Raw genomic sequence first — 21,722 nt, 5'->3', positions numbered from 1 at the left:
ACAAGTGAGCGTTTCACTGTACCGTCATTCAAATCTGTCTGAGGGGGCGTCTGCGTTAATTGCGTCAAATATTTTAACGTGATTAATTTAAAAAATTAACGCCCGTTAACGCGATAATTTTGACAGCCCTAATATATTTTCAAAGAAAAAAATCATTTGAAAAATAAAATTGCTCTCCCCTATTTTTTTTTAAACAATATGCCAAGCAAATGACCATCTAAGGTGCTAGTCACATGATCTGTTTGAAAAATAAATTTGACCCATTATAAAAATATTTTTTTTGTTAATCTCATTCATTTTTGTTGCAGTTTTATTGCTTTACAACTTATATATATATATAAATAGGAAAGTCAATTTCATGCAATGACACTTTTCAGCCACCAGGCAGGCCTGCCCCACCCTTAAAAATCCGCTTATGTTCAAAGTGTGGCAATTTTTGTTTTGTGTAAAATGATGAATTATTTTTTTCCCCCATTCTCTTTTGCGATTTTTCATTGCAGGCAAAACAAATGAAGCTATTACTACCAAAGCATTTGTAACTGCAATCATTTTCTGCGAGAAATTGACCATTATCTTACAGAATTGCAGGGGTGCCAATATTTTTGGCCAGCAGTGTATGTTCTCAATTGTTTTACCTTAGAAATAAAAGTAAATAAAAAACTCAATTGTCATCATGGAATACAGAAAAACAAACACATTAGGAAAACTTGACTTTATTTCTAATTTACATTTGTGAGGTCAAACAACTTCATGAAGCACATCAACTGTACAATAATAACCACAGTACAAACGTCGTAACATCTCTGAGATATAAATGCAGTCATTTCACATCAATTTACAACTCCCGTAAGAGAACATAACAAATATAACAATTAAAAGAACTGATGACTTTTCAATATAAAAGCAAGAAATTCATTGTGGCTTTAATACAAGTGATAAAACTTTGGGGAAATCAATGAATCTAGGGGTTTATTGTACTGTAGCAATTCAATCAGACAAGTAAACGGTGCTACACATTTCAGTCAAATGATGAAGTGGAGCTCAGTGGTTACAATTACCAATATATATATATATCTGGGGATGCGGCAACATAGACAACTATGATGTAGAATGTCAATAAAATAACTTGTTTTGGAAATCAGCAAACATTACTCTTAAGTTAAAGAATGGATGACCTACTTAGAACACAGATCCATTCACTCTAACTTTAAAAAAGTTTTTCAAATTCCATTCTTGTTCATTTATTTAAATAATTGTAACCACGAACTTCTGTACGCCACCATACAGGTTTGAAAAAACTGCGAACAAACGGAACTTTGTTTCACTAAAATCCATTACATTCTCGTAACGCCGAAAACAATCTTAATACCCATTTATTTTATGTTAGTATTCAACAGTATTTAAAACAAAAACATGAAGAATAATTTCCGGGCAAGCCATACTTGTTCTCGGAAATGTCAAGTCCACTGAAGCACTCCTTTCACTTCATACGTTGCCATGTCAAACTGACAAACAAATAAATGGCGTGTTCTTTCAACCCTCCTCTGGTACACCATGTTAAATAACTTCTGATCGGGCGAAGTTGAATCAGATCACAGGAGAGGTCAGAAGTCAAAACACCTCATAATGGCATCCTTGTCGAATTTAAATGTGAGGAAGGTTTTTGATGAGAAGGTGCGCTCAAAATCTTTTTGATGGGCAGTCTGTTGACCATTAAAAGAGCTGCATGGAGTTCCATCTGTAAAAAGGGAGGTTTATTTACACACTAATACTGGACAGACAAGATTTGTATGACAAGAAAATGTTCAAGCATGACATACCCAACGAAATACAATAGCATGGCTTAAGTAAGAGGGTTGGTCACCAATTTCCTGAATACATACAGATGGGGTTGTTCCGTTCATGTTTTTTTGCTCCTGATCCGATCCCGATCGTTTTAGTTTGAGTATCTGCCGATCCCGATATTTCCCGATCCGATTGCGTTTTTTTGCTCCCGATTCAATTCCAATCATTCCCGATAATTTTTCCCGATCATATACATTTTGGCAATGCATTAAGAAAAAAATGAATAAAACTCGGACGAATATATACATTCAACATACAGTACATAAATACTGTATTTCTTTATGATGACAATAAATCCTCAAGATGGCATTTACATTATTAACATTCTTTCTGTCAGAGGGATCCACGGATAGAAAGACTTGTAATTCTTAAAGGATAAATGTGACTTTGTATATTGTGACTAGATATTGCCATCTAGTGTATTTGTTGAGCTTTCAGTAAATGATACTGTAGCCATTTAACTGTTCTGCCCAAATGCATGATGGGAAGTGCAACCGTGACTGTGCGTAGTGGCACCAATTGATATATCTTCTCTGCGTTGGGAAATACCATAGGGTGTTAAGAAAAAGATCAACTAATACCTTTCTTCCCCACATTGCTTCCCATGATATTTCTAATTGTTGAGAGAGGGATTTCAAGCCTTTAGCCAATTAAAAAAAAAAGGCTCCAAAGACTGTCAAAATTCACTCTACTCATTTTACACTGCCTGTTAGCTCTATAGGTAAAACGGCGCTGTTATAGATTGAACGCGACAATGTGTGAGTGGGTCGTGCAGCGCATGCGTTAACTGCGTTAAATATTACCGCCGTTAACGCAATAAATTTAATAGCCCTACTTTAAGCCAAAACTAAAGACTCTGGATGAGTGTAAGACATTTTGTATGTAACGTTAAATACAATTAGAAAACGATTTAATTAAAAAAAAAAAAAAAAAAAATGTAAAAAGGCATGTCCGATATTTTTTTGCCGATTCCGAGACTTTGAAAATGACGTGATCGGACCCGGGCCGAGTTTTATTCATTTTTTTCTTAATGCATTGCCAAAATGTATATGATCGGGAAAAATTATCGGGAATGATTGGAATTGAATCGGGAGCAAAAAAAAAAAAAAAAAAAAAGCAATCGGATCGGGAAATATCGGGATCGGCAGATACTCAAAGTAAAACGATCGGGATCGGATCGGGAGTAAAAAAACAAGATCGGAACAACCCTAGTAAAAAATTCATCATTGATTTCAATGCAGTGAAGCCAATAATATGACCGTTTAATGTCCACAGATATTTTTCTGTATGTGTTTGCTTTATTCTGTGTCATTACTGCCATCAAAAAACCTTAAATGTTTCATTGGCTTAAGAGCAGTGTAGCTTCATGTGTGTGTGTGTGTGTGTGTGGGGGGGGGGGGGGGGGGGGCGCTGCATGTATGCACGTATGTATTAAAAAAATGCTCTGGGGGAAAAAAAAAAATTGAAACGAAGTAAACACTTGTGTTAAGTAATTATGTCACAGCAGCCATTAACAATAAATTGTCTGTTTGAAGTGTACTGTTCAAGCTGTGAGTCATTTGTGTTGAAATGACATGTTTGCACAGTCGTCGTATTGATTTTTATAGTGTTGCACATTGTTCAAGTCATACAAGCAGTTATAAATGTTCTTACTTGAATTTTTATTGTTTACAAGAAATCACACACGTAACAGTGAGCTGGACTTGAGCTGCTAACAGAAGGAAAGTTAAACTTCTTTGTTAAATCTCGCAAGTGCCAGATGAAGAGTTTAATCAAATATTCATTTATTTAATAAAAAACTGAGCTCCATCAATGGGTTCAAAGAGCGATAGGTTGCCGACCCCTGGTCTACACTTTACATAATCACTTTTGTGGTATTATTAATTGCAGGTTAGCCTTCCCTACATTTCAGGTGACTTCAGGTGCCCAAGACGCAATCATGGGTTTCCTAGTTTGACCGTTGACTACTTTTGGTAGTACAGGAATAATTTCATACCAAGTATACGCTGTGTGATTTTTGAGTTTTGTTTTCCTAGTGTTGTATTGAGGAATCAATCAAACCATACCTTTCTCAAATCTATCTTGTAGTCTCCTGGGTTGAAGCCGTTTATCTTCCTTCTGCATGAATAGTAAATAAAATGGCATAAAAATTGAAAAATACGACAAATGAATAACTTTAAATACAACTTGTACTTACTGATAATATTTTGATCTGCTGACTGCTGAAACCATTTTCATTGGTTCCTTTCTTTAGGTAAGGCGACTCTTGGCATTTCTTCCCATTGCTTTTTATGTGATGGCTCTACAATTACAGAACAAAATTATGTTAAATTTGGTTGTTACATTTGGATTTAACAGCAGTCAATTTAAATGGGTGACTTTCTTTAAAATATTTGACAAATCTGCCGCAGTTAACGTCAACTGTTGAGATCATGTCTTTTCTAACCTGGTTATGTTCAAACTGGCTCAGCTCCTTCGGCCACTTGTGTTTGGTATAACCATCTCCAAGAAATAGTTCTATACCAGTGAGGCGCCTGGATTTCGACCTAAGAGAAATAGAGCACATTAAAAACACAAAGCGCAAAAAGTAGTAAATACATAGATATATACGGACAGCTTTACCGTGTAAAAGTGGTGATGTCAACCACGTGAGCCAACAGCCACCATCAAGGAACAAATTGTATTTACATTTTGCAAGCAAAAGCATAGCTTTTAACCCATCCCAACTCAATTCAGTGAGAAATGATAGGTCATTAACGTAAATGTCATTCAAAGCGTCTGGTTTTAGAAAAAAAAAAAAAAAGATCACCTAATAACAAATAGCATAATTAGCAAGTAATGAAACAACTGGAACAGTAATTGAATAATTTCCACCGAACACGAACTTTAAAAGATTTTTAGATCAGTAGCGCCATGCATGCCAGGAGGCATGAGGAGCTACTCGCAAAGCTACAATATGTTGGACAACGTGGATGAAATATACAGCATTGGAAATCATTTGGATTTTTTTCAAGAAACATGGAAAGCTATATAATGAACAAAATGAAAGAAAAGCATTTTAAGGATAATTTGTTATTCATTTTTATTTAGAAATTATAGCTTTCCCAAAGTGTTTGGCTTTAAGCGTTAAAATAAAAAATATTTGGATTGTGAATTGAATCATTTTTTGAGTGAAAAAAGATTCACAACCCTAGTTGACACACGTCTCTGATACAGTCATGACAATAAATACTGTCCAATTCCGTTTGGTAGTTTAAATAGCGGGAGGTTATATGGCAGAAAACACAGGCAAGACTGAAAAAGCAGTTTCTGCTCTTGCACTCCTCTTTAAAACTAGATACATTTTGAAACTTTTCTTTGTTTCCCATTAAAAATGAATGGGCCAGTTTTTGGCAAATTGCCGGGAAACCGTACATTTTATCAAAAAATTTACAACTGTCATTTTTATGCCCCTCGCCATCCCGGAATTTTTGACGCCCATCTTGTGTGTTTTCGTCAAAAATTGACGGACTAGTAACAGTTTGAAACTTGTCTTTTTTTCCCATTAAAAATGAATGGGCAGGTTTTTGGCAAATTTCCGGGGAACCGTATATTTTTTCCAAATTGTATTAATAACCTTTATTCCCCTCCCTGTCCTGGAATTTTTGATGCCCAAATTGTGTGATTTGGTGAAAAATTGTAGGACTAGATACATTTTGAAACTTTTTTTTTCTCATTAAAAATGAATGGGCAGGTTTTTGTCAAATTTCTGGGGAACCGTAAATTTTTTCCAAATTCTGTATACAACTTTTATGCCCCTCACCGTCCCGGAATTTTTGATACCTAAATTATGTAATTTGGTAAAAAATTGTAGGACTAGATACATTTTGAAAATTGCTTTTTTCCCGGAAAATTGCTGTTTACCGACGAACCGAAACATTTTCGGGGCCGTTTGAAAAATTCCCATCGTCGCGTGAGAATTCCGGTCGTGCCCATACATGAACGGTGCCGATCGGTGCTACGGTTTGGGCTGTGCGGCGGGACGAAGGATTCCCATTCAAAAAAAACAAAAAACAGAATAACATATAGGGGGAGGCCGTAGAATCTCACTACCTGATCTTTCCAAAGGAAAGACCAGGTAATAAACTGCTGTATTCTAAGCCAAAACAACTGTTGTCTTTAATAGAACAAGTCTATATTCTGCCATAGCAGATTCATGGCGCATTAAGACCCCGAACTATTTTTAATTTGCCCATTTTACCCTGGAAACCCCCGTTTACAGATGTCGCCCGACCGTTTTTGTTTCAACCCAGCCACGAAAACAAGGTAAGTAATTATATTATTTACCTTATAACTTTTAAACAAATTACATCACAATGAAAAAAATGGCATCTGTAAAAAGTCACGGATATCTACCTCATAACTATCGCTAAATTGTATTTTTTTTGTTACTGTCGCATTTTCTCCGATATGTTAGATGATAAATAATTGATCCAAACAAAGAAAAATTGAAAAAAAAAGTTAAAAGTGTAAAGATATGAAAAAGAAAATCTCGACCACTTCTTGATGTCTGCGATTTCTGCATCGCGACCCTTGTTATATTACCATGTTTCACCCATAAAATCCTCAAAAAAATCCAGATTTGGCCATTCACAGCTGTGTCTTGACACTCAGTATTACATGCGACATGGGAGTTTTTGGATCGAAACAAGGTAAGTACGCGATAATATCTCGTTAAAGTCATGGCGTCTGTAATCCTGCTCTCGCGTGCTCTCACCTCCAGATAGGGATTTTTCTTTCTAAAAATGCCCTCCTGTCCAAAATTTTTCTTCCCCCAGAAAATTGAGATTTTAAGCTTTCCAATGATGTATTACACATGCGTATCGGACAGAGCGGAACTTCAAGTCACCCGAGTGTTTTCCGCCATATACAAATTAAATACGAAAATCTGAAAAACCACATCTTTTTGTTAAATTTTCCCTCTATTCAGTTGTTTGCAGCAAAAAAAATGAGTGGTCTTGATGTCCTTTATTTTTATGAACCTTATATAGTAAGCGAATGACCAAGCACACCAAATTTCAGTGGTGACTGATGAGCTGTGTTTACCTTGCATTGTCTGGGGTTTTGCTTGGAGTGGTGCCATTGCTTGCAAAGTCTTCATCACTATCCGAAGGCTCGCCTTTTACCCTGCTGATCCATTCTCTTAGCGGCCTGCACCGGGGAAGCGCCAATAACCAAATATAAATAGCCAAACACGAAACAATCAGAGGTTTAGCTGTTATGTTTTGTCTACAATCAAGTACATATGATTTATATGATTGCCCTTGATGAAAACTCATTACCAGAGCTGAGAAAAGAGCAAGCTGGACTTTTGAGGTTACATACAGTCCCTGACAGTCTTGTCTCTTATCCATTTTGTCGAAACAATTGCTCATAACCTGACTTTTAATTATTTAATTGGTTTCAGAAATGGCTCATATGAAAGCTAAGATCCTCCCAAATGATGTGGAATGTACAAAAATATATTTGTTACACTGAAAAAATCATTTAATCAGGACATAAAGGTCAAATTTTGGCATTTTGTCGCCTACAGAAAGTGTGAAAATTGAACAAAAAATGTACTTCAAATACAAAAATATTTTACATAACAAAAGTGAATTAAGTAGTGGTGCTGTGAAATCCAAATTTAATATTTTGTATGACTTCCATGCGGTTTGTTGGACAACAACAGTGTTGATAGCAGGTGGCAGCAGAGTTTGATTGTCTACCCCAAGGGAGCAGTGATGGCCAAATGAAACTTCTTGAAGCAATGAACCAATTGGCTGCAAAGCTTCATGGTGGTTCATTTGGGCTATGTAAGAGTGTGACTATATATCGCGATATTTTGCAACCCGATTGGTTATCGATATGCTCCCGCCAAGTATCGATACTTTTATTTTACATATTGGCCATACAATGGAGTATGGATGCTGTAAACTGCTCAATGTTGAGCAATTCCTTGGCGGTCCACTAGGGGGCGCTCAACAGTGGCGGTGAAGGTAAAGTGCGTACAAGTCGCCTAGAGAAGAACAGCGGCCCCAAGTGGGTTGAAAAAAATAAAAAAGCTTCGTGAGAACGGTGGAGGAAAAAGTGAGAAAAATATTGCTGAAAATCACACATGTGGACACACTTTGGATTTTACACCAACAATAAAGGAAGTAAGGTGAACAAGGACTTTGCTGTATGCAAGAATTGTCTAATAAAATAAGGTTCACTGGCAGCTGGTTACTAATTGGACACCGGATTTCTATGGAGCATCACTTGAGGCAAGAAAGTTTTGCAATGTACTAGTAATTGATTTTTTAATTGAAATGTATTATTTTGATGACATATTTGAGAACCACTTTCCATCTAGTTTACTACACAAACTGTTATGACTGCCATTTTGATACAATAAGCTATAAAAACGGTTTGAATAGCTTCCAAGATATATAAGGTGACGTGCATATAATAATTAATGTGTCCTACATATTAAAAACAGGTAATTATTTCATTTTTAATTTCTATACATTCAATTCATATTTTTTTCAATTCACTCAATACTTCCAACACACACAAAAAATCAGAATTTCAACTCAAAAGCTATTGAGTAGCTAATATTTGTTATTTATTTTGTTGTTTTTAAGGTGAGGAAGAATGTAACTGACTGAGTCTGACGTCACAAATGCTGAAGCAGATGGTGGAAGTGCTCAAAACAATGCTTTCTACAACAAAGGTCATATACAAAGAAAAGAGCCACCAATTTTATCATTGCCCCACTCCAAGCTCAACTGCCGACTGACACTTACAGCACTGTTAAAATTTTTCAAAAGATTTAAAACTTAAGAAATTAAGGGTGCCATTCATCATGATTTCGCCAAGAAATATCAGTGGTTGTGGTTTGTTTACTCTATATGTGCAGGTACACAATTATCAGTAGATTTATATTTTACAGCAATGTTGCACTGAAAAGGTGTCACTGTTTAATAAATGACTTAAACAGTATTTTTCCTATTTTTTTTAAATATGTTTTTTCGTTTCAACAGTTGTATCGTAGAATATCATGTATCAAATTTCTGACCAATATATCGATATTTGCTGTATCGTGATATCGTGAGATAATCGTTATCGTGAGCCTTGTATCGCGAATCGTATCGTATCGTGAGGTGCCTTGAGGTTCCCACTCCTAGTCTTATGACAGTTGTATGATGCCGGTGTCAAATAACGTGTTACCGTTAATATCTTTTAGTGTAAATATCCTATAATACGGTGAGGACAGCTGCGGATTATAGTCCAGTCCGGCTTATCTATGAACAAATGCCGTTTTTGTGCCAAATTTGGTGGGTAGTAGGCATGTGCCGGTATGAGATTTTGACGGTACGATAACCGTGAGCAAAAATACCGCGGTTTCACGGTATCACGGTATTGCAATTATAGCTCCAAAATTTTGAGATGTTTTTTTTTTTTTTTTTTTTTAATAAAAACCAAACATTTTTCCATTGAACAAGTTTTTTTTTCAGAACATATTTGCAAATTGGAACATGAATATAATGTGAAAATAAATTAATGTGAAAATAAATAAATTAATAAAAAATAACAAATGTTTTATATAAAATTAAAATAAATAGAACCTAGACTATACCCACAGCCACAGCTCAAGTTGCTCAATATTAGAGCAAGAACAAAATAATTGCTATAAAAAAGTAAAAACACTTCTAAATAAAATTAAAAATATATACTGTATGACTTTTTTTGAGGGTGAGAAGCTGAAGTTTTGCCATTTTCAGCCACTGTGTCAACTTTCTTCTACATGATGTCATGCCTTTGTGTTAAAAAGAACAAAGAATTCATAAGTTAATAAGTTAGTTAAAAATGTATAAGTTAGTTAAAATGTAAATTTTGTTGAGGAAAGGTTTCATCTAAAACAAAAAGTGAGGAGTGAGACCTCTCTTCGCAATTAGCTATCTTTGACGCGATCCCTTTTTTTTCTCTCCCCCCTTTCATTCAAGCTCGTTTCTCACTCAGCGGCTGTGAGACACAAAACGTCGACGAAGCTGCTCTCCCAGCTTAGCCTAGGCTAACATTCGTCTTTGTAAGTTTTAGTTAGTTTGTATATTCAATTTGAAAGGAAAATGTATGTTTTGATTTTGGCGACCTTTTTCATGGTGCTACTGCTATCCCGTTGAACCTACTCACATGTGGAAAAATACAATTGTATAACGTTTTAAATGTATTCATTTGTATATTTCACCACGATTTGAGAGCTCAATAAATTGAAGAAAAGAACGCCTTGTGTTTGGAGGGATTGTTTTTGGGTTATTGAGCAGAATAGTGTCACTGACACTCACGGCAACAAACAGTGGAAGGGTGAGCGCTGCCGCACCGAGCCACTTCGGCTGCATTTTGGCACATGAAAAATAGCGAATACCGTACTAAGGAATGACGGAAAATTTTAGTGGTTTTGAAACCACGACGTTTTCACACCACGGTAAACCGTGAAACCGGTAACCGGCACATGTCTAGAGGGTAGTGGCTTAAAGTCAGGTGCGCCCTATAGTGCAAAAATTACAGTAACTACATTTTCATCAGACATACCTTATAAATGGAATTGCCATAAAAAACCTATTGGGGGCAAGTCCAAGTTTAGACTTTGGGGTCATGTCGTTCCTGTGACATGGCAGCTTCTCGATCGGGAACCACTCAATATTCTAAAAGACAAGCAAAAGAAAAATACATGATTACTAAACCTTCTAATGAAGCAAAACAAGAATGAGCATAATGATTTCATACCTTGATTTCCTTTCTTGTTTTGGGATTAAACTTTGTATCCTTGGATACTCCTGGAATGATATAGAGCCTCACAACCTGGTCGGTGATTTTCTGCTCTATGTACATATCTTTGCTAATGCGGTTCTTTATGTCAAATCCCGTTTCCTCGAAGACCTTGGGGAGAAAACAAAAGAAATAAATGCAGCATGTACTGACATTTAAACATACGAATCTCGTGATAGCAGTTGTTGACTTGTCAGTTACAGGCAAAACCACACATGACTCACTTCACGGACTGCACAATCATGAGGTGCTTCATCCTCATTCACTTTCCCTTTGGGAAAGCCCCAGCCTGATTTGGCAAGGTAGCCCTGAACAAGCAATACCTGGAAAGAGAGAGGGGAAAAACGGCACAATTTATTATTAAAAAAATACATTAATAAAACTTTGGCAAGTCTTAGCTGTGGATTACTTGGCTAACATGAACAAAGCTATTTGTGAATGTAATGTTAATGAATGAGCAAAAGTTCTGCTGAAACACTTTGGCTCTCACCAGTAGGCAAACTAGGATTCAGATTTACTCAACTACTAGTAAACACGAGTAAATACATTTTGAGGGATCCTTTTACAGTGAAGTATGAACAGAAATAACACAACTACTATTAGTCTTTATTAGTATAACGGAGTAGGACAAATCAATGCCTATGAGTATTGTTACATACTGTTTGTATACAATATATTACTCATGTGTTTGTATGCCAGTATTTCTTGATTGGATGTATAGAACTACTGCAACTTCAATGCTAACTTCTGTTAGCCAATCATTAGCATTTCAAAATGTGTTAGCATTAAGCTGGCGTTGTTTGTAAATTTAAACGTGATTTAAATAAGTAATTCTTGTGTTCCATGTCGGGCTGACACAAACAATTATTTTCATAATCGATTACCGTAATTTTCGGACTATAAGCCGCTACTTTTTTCTTTCATTTTGAATCCTGAGGCTTATTTGTGTATTTATTTGGGTTATACGTAACACTTTTTTTGACAGCGGTGTCCTAAGACTGTTATAAGACCGTCAACATGATGACATGACACTATCATGGGCATTACTGAATGCTAATGACAGGTGATATGAAGCGTCATCCGGCAAATTACTGTATGTCACTAACTCCATTTATGTCTAGCTCAGATCTTTAACATGCATTCAAAATTGAGATAATTTGCCGAAAAACACGAAATGACATCTGCCATAAGCATTTATTAGTGCTCATGACAGTGTCATTTCATAATTATGATTGTCTAATGACATTCTTATGGCGCCACTGTCAAATAAAGTCTCACCAAATACCGTAACTTGCAATTAATGAAACAACTGGAACAGTAACTGAAGAAATAATTCGCACAGAACATGAATTTTGATTGTTATTTACATCTATAGCGCTGCAATACATGCTAGGACGCATGTTGGATGATAAGTGTTGACAGCAGGTGGCAGTAGAGGTTGACTGTCTCCCCCAAGGGAGCAGTGATGGACAAATGTAGCTTCTTGAAGCAATGAAGCTTTGCAGCCAATTGGTTCAAAGCTTCATGGTGGTTCATTTGTTCTGATGACAGTATTATGATGCAGCTGTCAAATAAATAGTTACCAGTTAATATCTTTTGATTTAAATATCCCATAATACAGTGAGGAAAGCTGTAGCTTATTGTCAAGTGCGGCTTCTCTATGAACAAATGCCGTTTTCGTGTCAAATTTGGTGAGTGGCGGCTTATAATCAGGTGTACCTTACAGTCCGAAAATTACGGTAATTGGATGATTAATTAAACGATAATTGCATAAATGCCACTTTTTTGAATTACCTTTAAAATTCTCCTTGAAGTTGTTTTAGGCATGCTGTAAATTATAATTTGAAGAAAAAATGACTATTTCCTTCTAAAATTAAATTTTATTACAGCTTCATGACAACTGTAGTCTACACCTGTATCAATTATCATATTCATTGGCATCTAATTTATCAATTGGATTTAATCGAGTTAATCCATTAGTTGTCGCATCCTTAATAAGAAGCTAGTTTAGACAGTAAGATGTCTGAAAATTGGCAAAAATGTGAATCATTGTTTTCCAAAGTAAAAGCAGATTTCTGTTCAGGTCCTACTTTGATTTAACAAAAATATAATAGAGAAATCTGATAATATTTACAACTGAGATGTTCTTTGGATGTTATGATTTCCAGAATTTAGACAAGTTTAAGATGAAGAAGGTCGTAAATAATGATTTGTTGATCAAAATAGTTGTCGATTAACTTGCTTATCGATTAGTTGTCGACTAATTGTTGCACCTCTAGTTCCATGTTTAGTTTAATCGTGAATTTCAACAGAAATGTCAATGAAAAGCTTAAATAAATAAAAAAAAAAAAAGGATTATTTTTGAGAAAATGTTAGCTGCTAAATTACACTAAACAAACAGAGTGTGGGCAGAACACCGTTGCATCATGCAAAGAGCCATAAACTACACCATTACTACTTTTACATCACATATTTATACTACGATATTGTCCATGCATTTTACAGATGCACGTTTCAACTGTGAGGAGCACCATAACGAAAAATAATATCAATATTTAGCACCGTTTTTACTAAAAAATGTAATGTTACTGTTAATGAATGAAAACTCACACTTTCTAATGACTCATCAAGAATGATAGCTCCATATGTAGGCACACCCATCTTGTACTCCTTCCACTTCTCGAGGACTTTCTGGACATCCTCTCCATGGGGCAACAGGAATGGACAGTGTTGGAAAAGTTTGCAGTTGTCAAGAAAACTTATGTGTTCCTTAAACTAACAAGCAGTTATTTGATTCTTATTTTTCTAACATGTTCAGTCAGAGACAACAAATTCACTAATTGACCCTTATTAAACTGAGACATTCTTTTCTACAATTGTTCCGCTAGGCATGTGTAAGTTACTGGTTTCAAGGTTTATTTACTGTGGTATGAAAACGTCATGGTTTCAAAACCGCTAAATTTACCTTCAAACCGTCGTACGGTATTAGGTATTTTTTATGTCCCGAAAATGCAGCTTGAAATGGCTTGGAGCGGGAGTGCTCACCCCTCTCCCTCCGGTTGTTGCTCAGTGAGTCAGCTGTGCTACACCATGGCTGTCGCTGTCAAAACTACACCTGAGCTTTTTTCCCGATAAAAAAGTCGCTAGTATGGGAGTATTTTAGCTACCGAAAAGAAACAGACGGCCATGGCTTAGAGGAAGAAGGACAGCCGAAGTGCAGGCAACACCGCTATCATGATTTCCCATTTACAGTGGGGCAAATAAGTATTTAGTCAACCACTAATTGTGCAAGTTCTCCCACTTGAAAATATTAGAGAGGCCTGTAATTGTCAACATGGGTAAACCTCAACCATGAGAGACAGAATGTGGGGAAAAAAACAGAAAATCACATTGTTTGATTTTTAAAGAATTTATTTGCAAATCATGGTGGAAAGAAAGTATTTGGTCAATCCCAAAAGTTCATGTCAATACTTTGTTATGTACCCTTTGTTGGCAATAACGGAGGCCAAACGTTTTCTGTAACTCTTCACAAGCTTTTCACACACTGTTGCTAGTATTTTAGCCCATCCTCCATGCAGATCTCCTCTATAGCAGTGATGTTTTGAGGCTGTCGTTGGGCAACACAGACTTTCAACTCCCCCCACAGATTTTTTATGGGGTTGAGATCTGGAGACTGGCTAGGCCACTCCAGGAACTTGAAATGCTTCTTACGAAGCCACTCCTTTGTTGCCCTAGCTGTGTGTTTGGGATCAATGTCATGCTGAAAGACCCAGCCACGTCTCATCTTCAATGCCCTTGCTGTTGGAAGGAGATTTTCACTCAAAATCTCCCGATACATGGCCCCATTCATTCTTTCCTTTACACAGATCAGTCGTCCTGGTCCCTTTGCAGAAAAACAGCCCCAAAGCATGATGTTTCCACCCCCATGCTTCACAGTGGGTATGGTCTTCTTCGGCTTTAATTCAGTATTCTTTCTCCTCCAAACACGAGAACCTGTGTTTGTACCAAAAAGTTCTATTTTGGTTTCATCTGACCATAACACATTCTCCCAGTCCTCTTCTGGATCATCCAAATGCTCTCTAGCGAACCGCAGACGGGCCTGGACGTGTACTGTCTTCAGCAGGGGGACACGTCTGGCAGTGCAGGATTTGAGTCCCTGGCGGCGCACTGTGTTACTGATAGTAGCCTTTGTTACTGTGGTCCCAGCTCTCTGTTGGTCCCACCGTGTGGTTCTGGGATTTTTGCTCACCGTTCTTGTTATCATTTTGACGCCACGTGGTGAGATCTTGCATGGAGACCCAGATCGATGGAGATTATCAGTGGTCTTGTATGTCTTCCATTTTCTAATAATTGCTCCCACAGTTGATTTCTTTACACCAAGCGTTATACCTATTGCAGATTCAGTCTTCCCAGCCTGGTGCAGGTCTACAATTTTGTCTCTGTTATACTTGTATAGCGCTTTTCCACCTTGAGGCGCTCAAAGCACATCACACTACATCGTCATCTACCTACTGGTGACACAGCACCAGGAGCAATGTGGGGTTCAGTATCTTGCTCAAGGATACTTTGGCGAGTTCATCAGAGTTCACAGAATCAAACCCACAACCTCTGGGCTGGGGGACAACTACTCTACCACTGAGCCACGCCATCCCCATGGTGTCCTTCGACAGCTCTTTGGTCTTGGCCATAGTGGAGTTTGGAGTGTGACTGACTGAGCTTGTGGACAGGTGTCTTTTATACCGATAATGAGTTAAAACAGGTGCCATTAATACAGGTTACGAGTGGAGCCCCGTTAGACCTCGTTAGAAGTGGTTAGACCTCTTTGACAGCCAGAAATCTTGCTTGTTTATAGGTGACCAAATACTTATTTTCCACTCTAATTTGGAAAAAAATCTTTAAAAATCAAACAATGTGATTTTCTGGGGTTTTTTTTCCCCGCATTCTGTCTCTCATGAGGTTGAGGTTTACCCATGTTGACAATTACAGCCCTCTCTAATCTTTTCACGGAGGAGAACTTGCACGGTTGGTGGTTGACTAAATACTTATTTGCCCCAATGTATATATGTTCCTATTTGCAAATACAGTGCCCTCCATAATTATTGGCACCCCTGGTTAAGATGTGTTTTTTAGCTTCTAATATTTAGAAGCTCAAATCTTGGTTTCATCTGACCAAAGCACACGGTCCCAGTTGAAGCCTGGGACCCAGTTGAAGCCTGGGACCGTGTACTTTGGTCAGATGAGACCAAGATTGAGCTTTTGGGCAACAAACACTCTTAAGTGGGTCTGACGTGCCACGAAAGATTTGCTTGCTGAAAAGCACCTCATACCCACTGTGAAGTATAGGGGTGGGTCAGTGATGCTGTGGGGCTGTTTCACTTCCAAAGGCCCTGGGAACCTTATTAGGGTGCATGGCATCATGAATGCTTTGAAATACCAGGACATTTTAAATCAAAATCTGTTGACCTCTGCCCGAAAGCTGAAGATGGGTCGTCACTGGGTCTTTCAGCAAGACAATGACCCTAAACATATGGCCAAATCTACACAGAAATGGTTCACCAGACACAAAATCAAGCTCCTCCCATGGCCATCTCAGTCCCCAGACCTTGTTTTGTTGGCAAAAGGGGGTTGTACAAAGTATTAACACCAGGGGTGCTAATAATTGTGACACACATTATTTGATGTCAAATAATTGTTTCTTTATGTGGGATTTTTTCCCCACTGAATAAATGAATTTGTATTGAAGGTTGGATTTTTTTCTTTTTTTCCATTAAGGTCCCATATTATTTGAATTAAAAAAAATTATTAGAAGCTAAAAAACACATCTTAACCAGGGGTGCCAATAATTATGAAAAATAAAAATCCATTCAATGGAAAAAAATATTAACCCATACATTTCAAAATAACACATTTTAGAGCTATAATTGCAATATCGTGATACCATGAAACTGCGGCATTTTTTTCATACTGTCAAAATCTCATACCGGCACATGCCGTTGCTCTTCATATGTAGAATAAATGGATATTTTTGCCATTCAAACAATAACATTCAGTTCTAAGAAGGACATTTTAGAGCACAGCGCAATCGTGAAAAAGGATATCAGCTCTTGCAAAGTCTCTGATTCCACAGTGTGGAGCGGCAGGTGTGGTCGGGATGCAGAAGTCCAGGTAAAACCAGTGAGCTAACTCAATCTGGAAGCACACCCGGATGGCATTATCCCTTTCCTCACTAGGAATGTGTAGGATGAATCGACTGTTGAGACACAGGACAGAGATTATTAGTGGAGAAGAAATTTACCAGAATTGTTAACCTACCTTAACTTGTAATTAAACACTTGACGAACCCCCCTAAATGGGAGGAACTCAAGAAACATGATCTATTTAGCTGCCATTTCTCAGAAGTTTAGAATTTCCAATGTTCACGGGACTTGTATCTGCCAATTGGAATAAAGGACTAAAGCATGTGTGTCTAATTGACTTTAACAGTTCGTTGCTTTTCCCACAATCCACTTTAAACCAAAGCACCGTAGAGTGTGATGTGAAAAATATTTCAAGTATTTTGTATTGAACCGTTCGATACGCCCTCTTCGATTCAATACGCAAAAACATTCGATCCAAATAAAAAGTGTGACATACATCTGTGTAGGGCTGCAGCTACCGATTATTTTAGTAGTTGATTAATCGATGAACTAGTTAGTTCGAATAATCAGTTATCGGATAAGGAACATGAAAAATTAAACTTCCTGATCTGAGCCACAAACTTTTTTTTTTTTTCCTACAATGTTCGTAACAAATGGTTCAGACACATATCCCCACAAAAAACGGCTAAATATATCTATAAATTACGAATGCATTTAAAAAAAACATTAGCTCAAACAAAAACTTAAGTTGATCTTAACAAGGAGCAGCTGAATTCAGCAATGTGAAATGAGGCCGAATAAAGGCCAGCGCATCCACCCAGATCAATGCAAACACTTTAAAAATAAACCATTGCAACACCCCTTTAATTAAACGAATACTCGAAGCAGCAAAATTTAATTCGAATATTTTTTTCTAATCGAATACTCGAGTTAATCGATTAATCGTTGCAGCACTACATCTGTAGGACCACTGGATTTACAAGGAAGTAAGAGGCGAGTAAACACAGTGTTTTGTATTATGTCAAATACTGGGATCATGGCACACGTTTTAATAAGGAAATGGCTTGCATTTTGCATAAAACATAAATAAATGAGAATATAAGTACAACAAAAAAGTAAAAGTTCGCTAGCTTAAATGCTATAAAATGCTAACTTTTAATTTTACATGCACTTAACAAATGGTTCAGACATTTTCCCAAAAAAGATGGCTAAATATACCGATAAACTACAAAACGAATGCATTAAAAAAAACTTTAGCTCAAACAAAAACTTAGCTTAGGTTGGTCTTAACAGGGAGCAGCTGGATTCAGCCAAGTGAAATGAAGCAGACTAGAGAGCAGTGTATCCACCCAAATCAATAAAGCTAAATGCAAACACTTTCAAAACAAACAATTACAACGCCACTTTAACTAATTCACTCCCAGCCATTTTCACCGGAGCAAGGCCCTTCGCTCCTGGCCGTTTTACTGGATTTTGACTGATTTTGCAAGGCCCACAGAAAATTCTGTTCTATTGCTATATAAACATGGAACCCACCAAAAGAAAGATTAGACTCTCTTCTTTCAGCAGAAAAAAAGTTAGTTCATATCTTTTTCCATTCTTTAGAAATCAGCATTAGAAAATAGCTTAGTTTGAGCAATTTTCCAATTTCTGATGAAAAAACAGAGAAATTGAGCTTTTTGTAAAAGCATACATTTCAAACTTTGACTTTAACATAGCTATTTTTCGCTTTTGTGACATCCCAAACATCTGAATAATGTTTTTGTTCTACAAAATAACATAAACAACAAGACAAATAGAGCTTTAGATCGCAAAGTAACAATTTATTTACACATAACTAAACTATTGAACTGTTGAACTATTTGCGCACATAGCCACGAGGAAGTCTCTTGGCTGCTCCCGGTTGAATGAGGTGGCTCCCAGTAATCTGATGAGTCCGAATCAAGATCGGTCTCACTTTTTTCATCATCTTCATCGTTGGTTTCAACCTCGGGCTCAGAAGTAACGCAACGTGAGCTCCACAGAACACGTGCGGAACCTGACGCTGTTGTGGCAGTCACCGTCTGTCTCATCAAAATAATTTTTTGGAATCCTTCTTTGACAATGGTTTCGTTCTCTTTTCAAAACACTCTTCCAGAGTCGTTTGCCTTTTTTTCCGATCGTTCCCCACATTTTTCTCAAATTCTCACGCGTCTTCACAAGATCCCTCCAACTTCCGTTTACTGACTATTTTTCTTCACTTCCTTTCTTGGCCCGAGATGAGTTCTTACAAATTGCACTACTGCCCTCCAGTGGCCAGTTTTATTGCTTTAAAATGAGTTTTGAGCATTGTGCATTGCAGTTTAGGTGCAACAATACGTAAAAGACGTATAAATATGTTTTTTGTGACACTGAAACAATTAAAAATAGAACGTATTCATACGTTTTGGGGAGCAAATGAGTTAATTACACGAATACCCAAAGCAGCAAAATTTAATTTGAATCTTTTTTTTGCTAACCAAGTACTCGAGTTAATCGATTAATCGTTGCAGCACCAATGCAGGGTATGCTGTTATATCGTCCCTACCAATGTTGAGACCAAACCGACGCCCTTTGATATAAAGCCTCGAATATGCTCGCATCAATTCAGTTCAAACAAAGATAAAAGGGATTTGTGGCAAAAGATTCTGGATTACGCATCTCTATGCACAAAAAAGAAGCAACAGAACCTCTTGAGACGTTGCCTTTTCGTTCGATAAAGCAGTGGAGATCTGCGAAGAAATTTCATTCGAAATAAGAAACTGATTTAACGTGAACGTGAACCCACTGTAATTATGAGAATTGCTATCAAACAACCAAGCATCAAATTACCTGCAGAGGTCGTCCAGTATCCCAGAAGGTATCTCTAGTCTTTTTGTTTCCATGTTGGTCGAAAACGTCGAGTCTCTCGCGTAAATTGAACTAGAACAAAAGCCATAGGCGGACCAAGCTACATCCGCGTGTCTCTACTTACATCCTTATTACCGAAGGAGTCCTCACACGACTCCGCAGTCGATAAAAACTTGTAAATATTGCTTCCGAACTTCTCTGGCGAGAACAGAGACACTAGAAAACAGGAAGTGAACTATCCAATCAGGAGATAGCGCGAGTTTTTCCTTTGAATGTTATTGGTGCGTTGTGATGTCCGTCAAGACAAAACCGCGCCATCACCTATCAAGTTTGTTAGGCCTGCGCGTAGCAAAACTAAGCTAACACGAGACTGCTGTTTATTTAAAAAAAAAAAAAAAAAAAAAAAAACACTTTTTGTTTCATTATAATGTATGTGTGCATATTTTAGCGACAAGCATTTTGTTGATGTATGGAGCCATCCGCTTATGACACTGGGGTTCCAAATAGTGTTTGTCGAGCTCATCATATAAACACGTCAACTCCTCTAACAATGGCGTATATGATTTGGATTTTTAAACGGATGTCTGAACATTGATGTCCTCTTTTTTTAAAAAAACAGATAAAACTGTCGTAAATGCATACCACAGTCACTAATTGTTGCCTGTATTGCCCGTACTTACTGTATTTGGCAATATCATTGGAGCTCAAAAAAGAAAAATCTTTTTTAAGAGGCGTGGCTGCACAAACTGCCGACCAAACTGAATGTTGGCTTGACTTTGCCCTGGACTGGGTCTCGCAGGAACAATGAATTAACGAAAAATGGTTGTTGTTGTTTTTAACTCTTTAAATTCACCGATTAATTATAGTATTGGGAATTAAATAATAGCATTTTTAATCAACGGGTTTAATTACTAGTGATAAATACAATGACAACCAAAATACCGACAAAAATGCTTGCCATGTGGTCACAGACTTCCGTTTTTCAGTTATATCAAGTCAGCCAGTTTTTAGAACGTGAGCAGGGCCGGTCCAGCCTATACGCAGACTATGCAGCTGCTTAGGACCCCTGATCACTAGGGGGCCCCCAATCTGGCAATTGTTTAATTTATATTCTATTTTGTTTACTACAGTTTGCTTTATTTGACTTTTGTGAGTTTTGATACTTGATTACAAGCTTAAAAAAATATAAGTTCTTCCTTAACTTATTTCTTTCTTCTTTTAGAAAAAGGTTTGGCGCTATCTACTGTAAGTACTGACAATCATTTGGGGTGAGAAGTTTGAAGTATGCAGTGCAACAAAATCTGACTAATATACAAAATATGGATGTATGGGTTGGATAGCATGTATGGGTTTCACAGTACATTGTGATGAAATGGTAGGCCAAAAATATGGGCCCCTTTGCATTACTTTGCTTAGGGCCCCCAAATGGCCTGGGCCGGCCCTGAACGTGAGTAATGATGATGTTCATTCGCCTTAAACTGCAATAGGATAGTACTGTATGTGGTGAAAAGTTTTCAACATTTTAAAATAATGCTAGTGTTATGTACTTCCTTAATCGAAGTACATGTTAGGCCGAGACTTGAATGGAAAAACACTTCTTTATTCAGTGTGCTTCTCAATATTGCCCCCGACACATCACAGAGAATCCTTTTATACTGTAATCCCACACCCACAGGAAGTGCAACACTATGGCAACAGCAGTGTGACATAAATATTTTACATCTAGAAACTGCAATTTCTGGAGAAATTACTATGGGGCTTTGCCACAGATCTTAGGCCCGCCCAGGTTGATTTGGGGACATTTCGGGGACACTATCCGGTCACTACCTGTTGATTTGGGGACATTTCTGGGACATGTCCTGATGATATCAGGTCAATGCAACGTAAATGCCAATGGGAATGAATGGGAAATTTGGACGTACATGGCCGTCAACGGCATGGACTAACATATGCATCAATGGAATCCAAGTACATTGGTTTCAGTAGAATCGACATACATGGCCGTCAATGGCATCAGTGTGCATGGACGTCAATGCAATGTTA

General features: G+C 37.3%; 1 protein-coding gene across 1 annotated transcript; it reads right to left on the bottom strand.

Moving 5' to 3' along the window:
- Positions 1 to 707: 707 nt before the first annotated feature.
- On the bottom strand, positions 708 to 19,898 carry dcp2 (decapping mRNA 2). The gene is made up of 11 exons (XM_057819959.1): positions 19,662 to 19,898; positions 16,773 to 16,924; positions 13,285 to 13,412; positions 10,899 to 10,997; positions 10,633 to 10,785; positions 10,438 to 10,550; positions 6,931 to 7,035; positions 4,292 to 4,391; positions 4,043 to 4,147; positions 3,912 to 3,963; positions 708 to 1,738 (listed from the first exon to the last, which is right to left on the bottom strand). Exons 1-11 carry the CDS (start codon positions 19,712 to 19,714, stop codon positions 1,605 to 1,607), a joined length of 1,194 nt encoding a protein of 397 aa, XP_057675942.1. The 5' UTR covers positions 19,715 to 19,898; the 3' UTR covers positions 708 to 1,604.
- Positions 19,899 to 21,722: the final 1,824 nt, after the last annotated feature.

This window comes from Corythoichthys intestinalis, chromosome 17, assembly GCF_030265065.1.
Source record: "Corythoichthys intestinalis isolate RoL2023-P3 chromosome 17, ASM3026506v1, whole genome shotgun sequence".
Taxonomy (NCBI): domain Eukaryota; kingdom Metazoa; phylum Chordata; class Actinopteri; order Syngnathiformes; family Syngnathidae; genus Corythoichthys; species Corythoichthys intestinalis.
The sequence above is the reverse complement of the archived record's forward strand: the minus strand, read 5'-3'. Positions and strand labels throughout refer to the sequence as shown.

Bases quoted from the DNA above. Each gene is read 5' to 3' on its own strand.
- dcp2 (XM_057819959.1), bottom strand. From the start codon at position 19,714: ATGGAAACAAAAAGACTAGAGATACCTTCTGGGATACTGGACGACCTC. The intron at 10,786-10,898 runs GTGAGTCATGTG...TTTCTCCCCAAG, and splicing joins ATGATTGTGCAGTCCGTGAA to GTCTTCGAGGAAACGGGATT. The intron at 3,964-4,042 runs GTAAGTACAAGT...CTATTCATGCAG, and splicing joins AGCAGATCAAAATATTATCA to AAGGAAGATAAACGGCTTCA.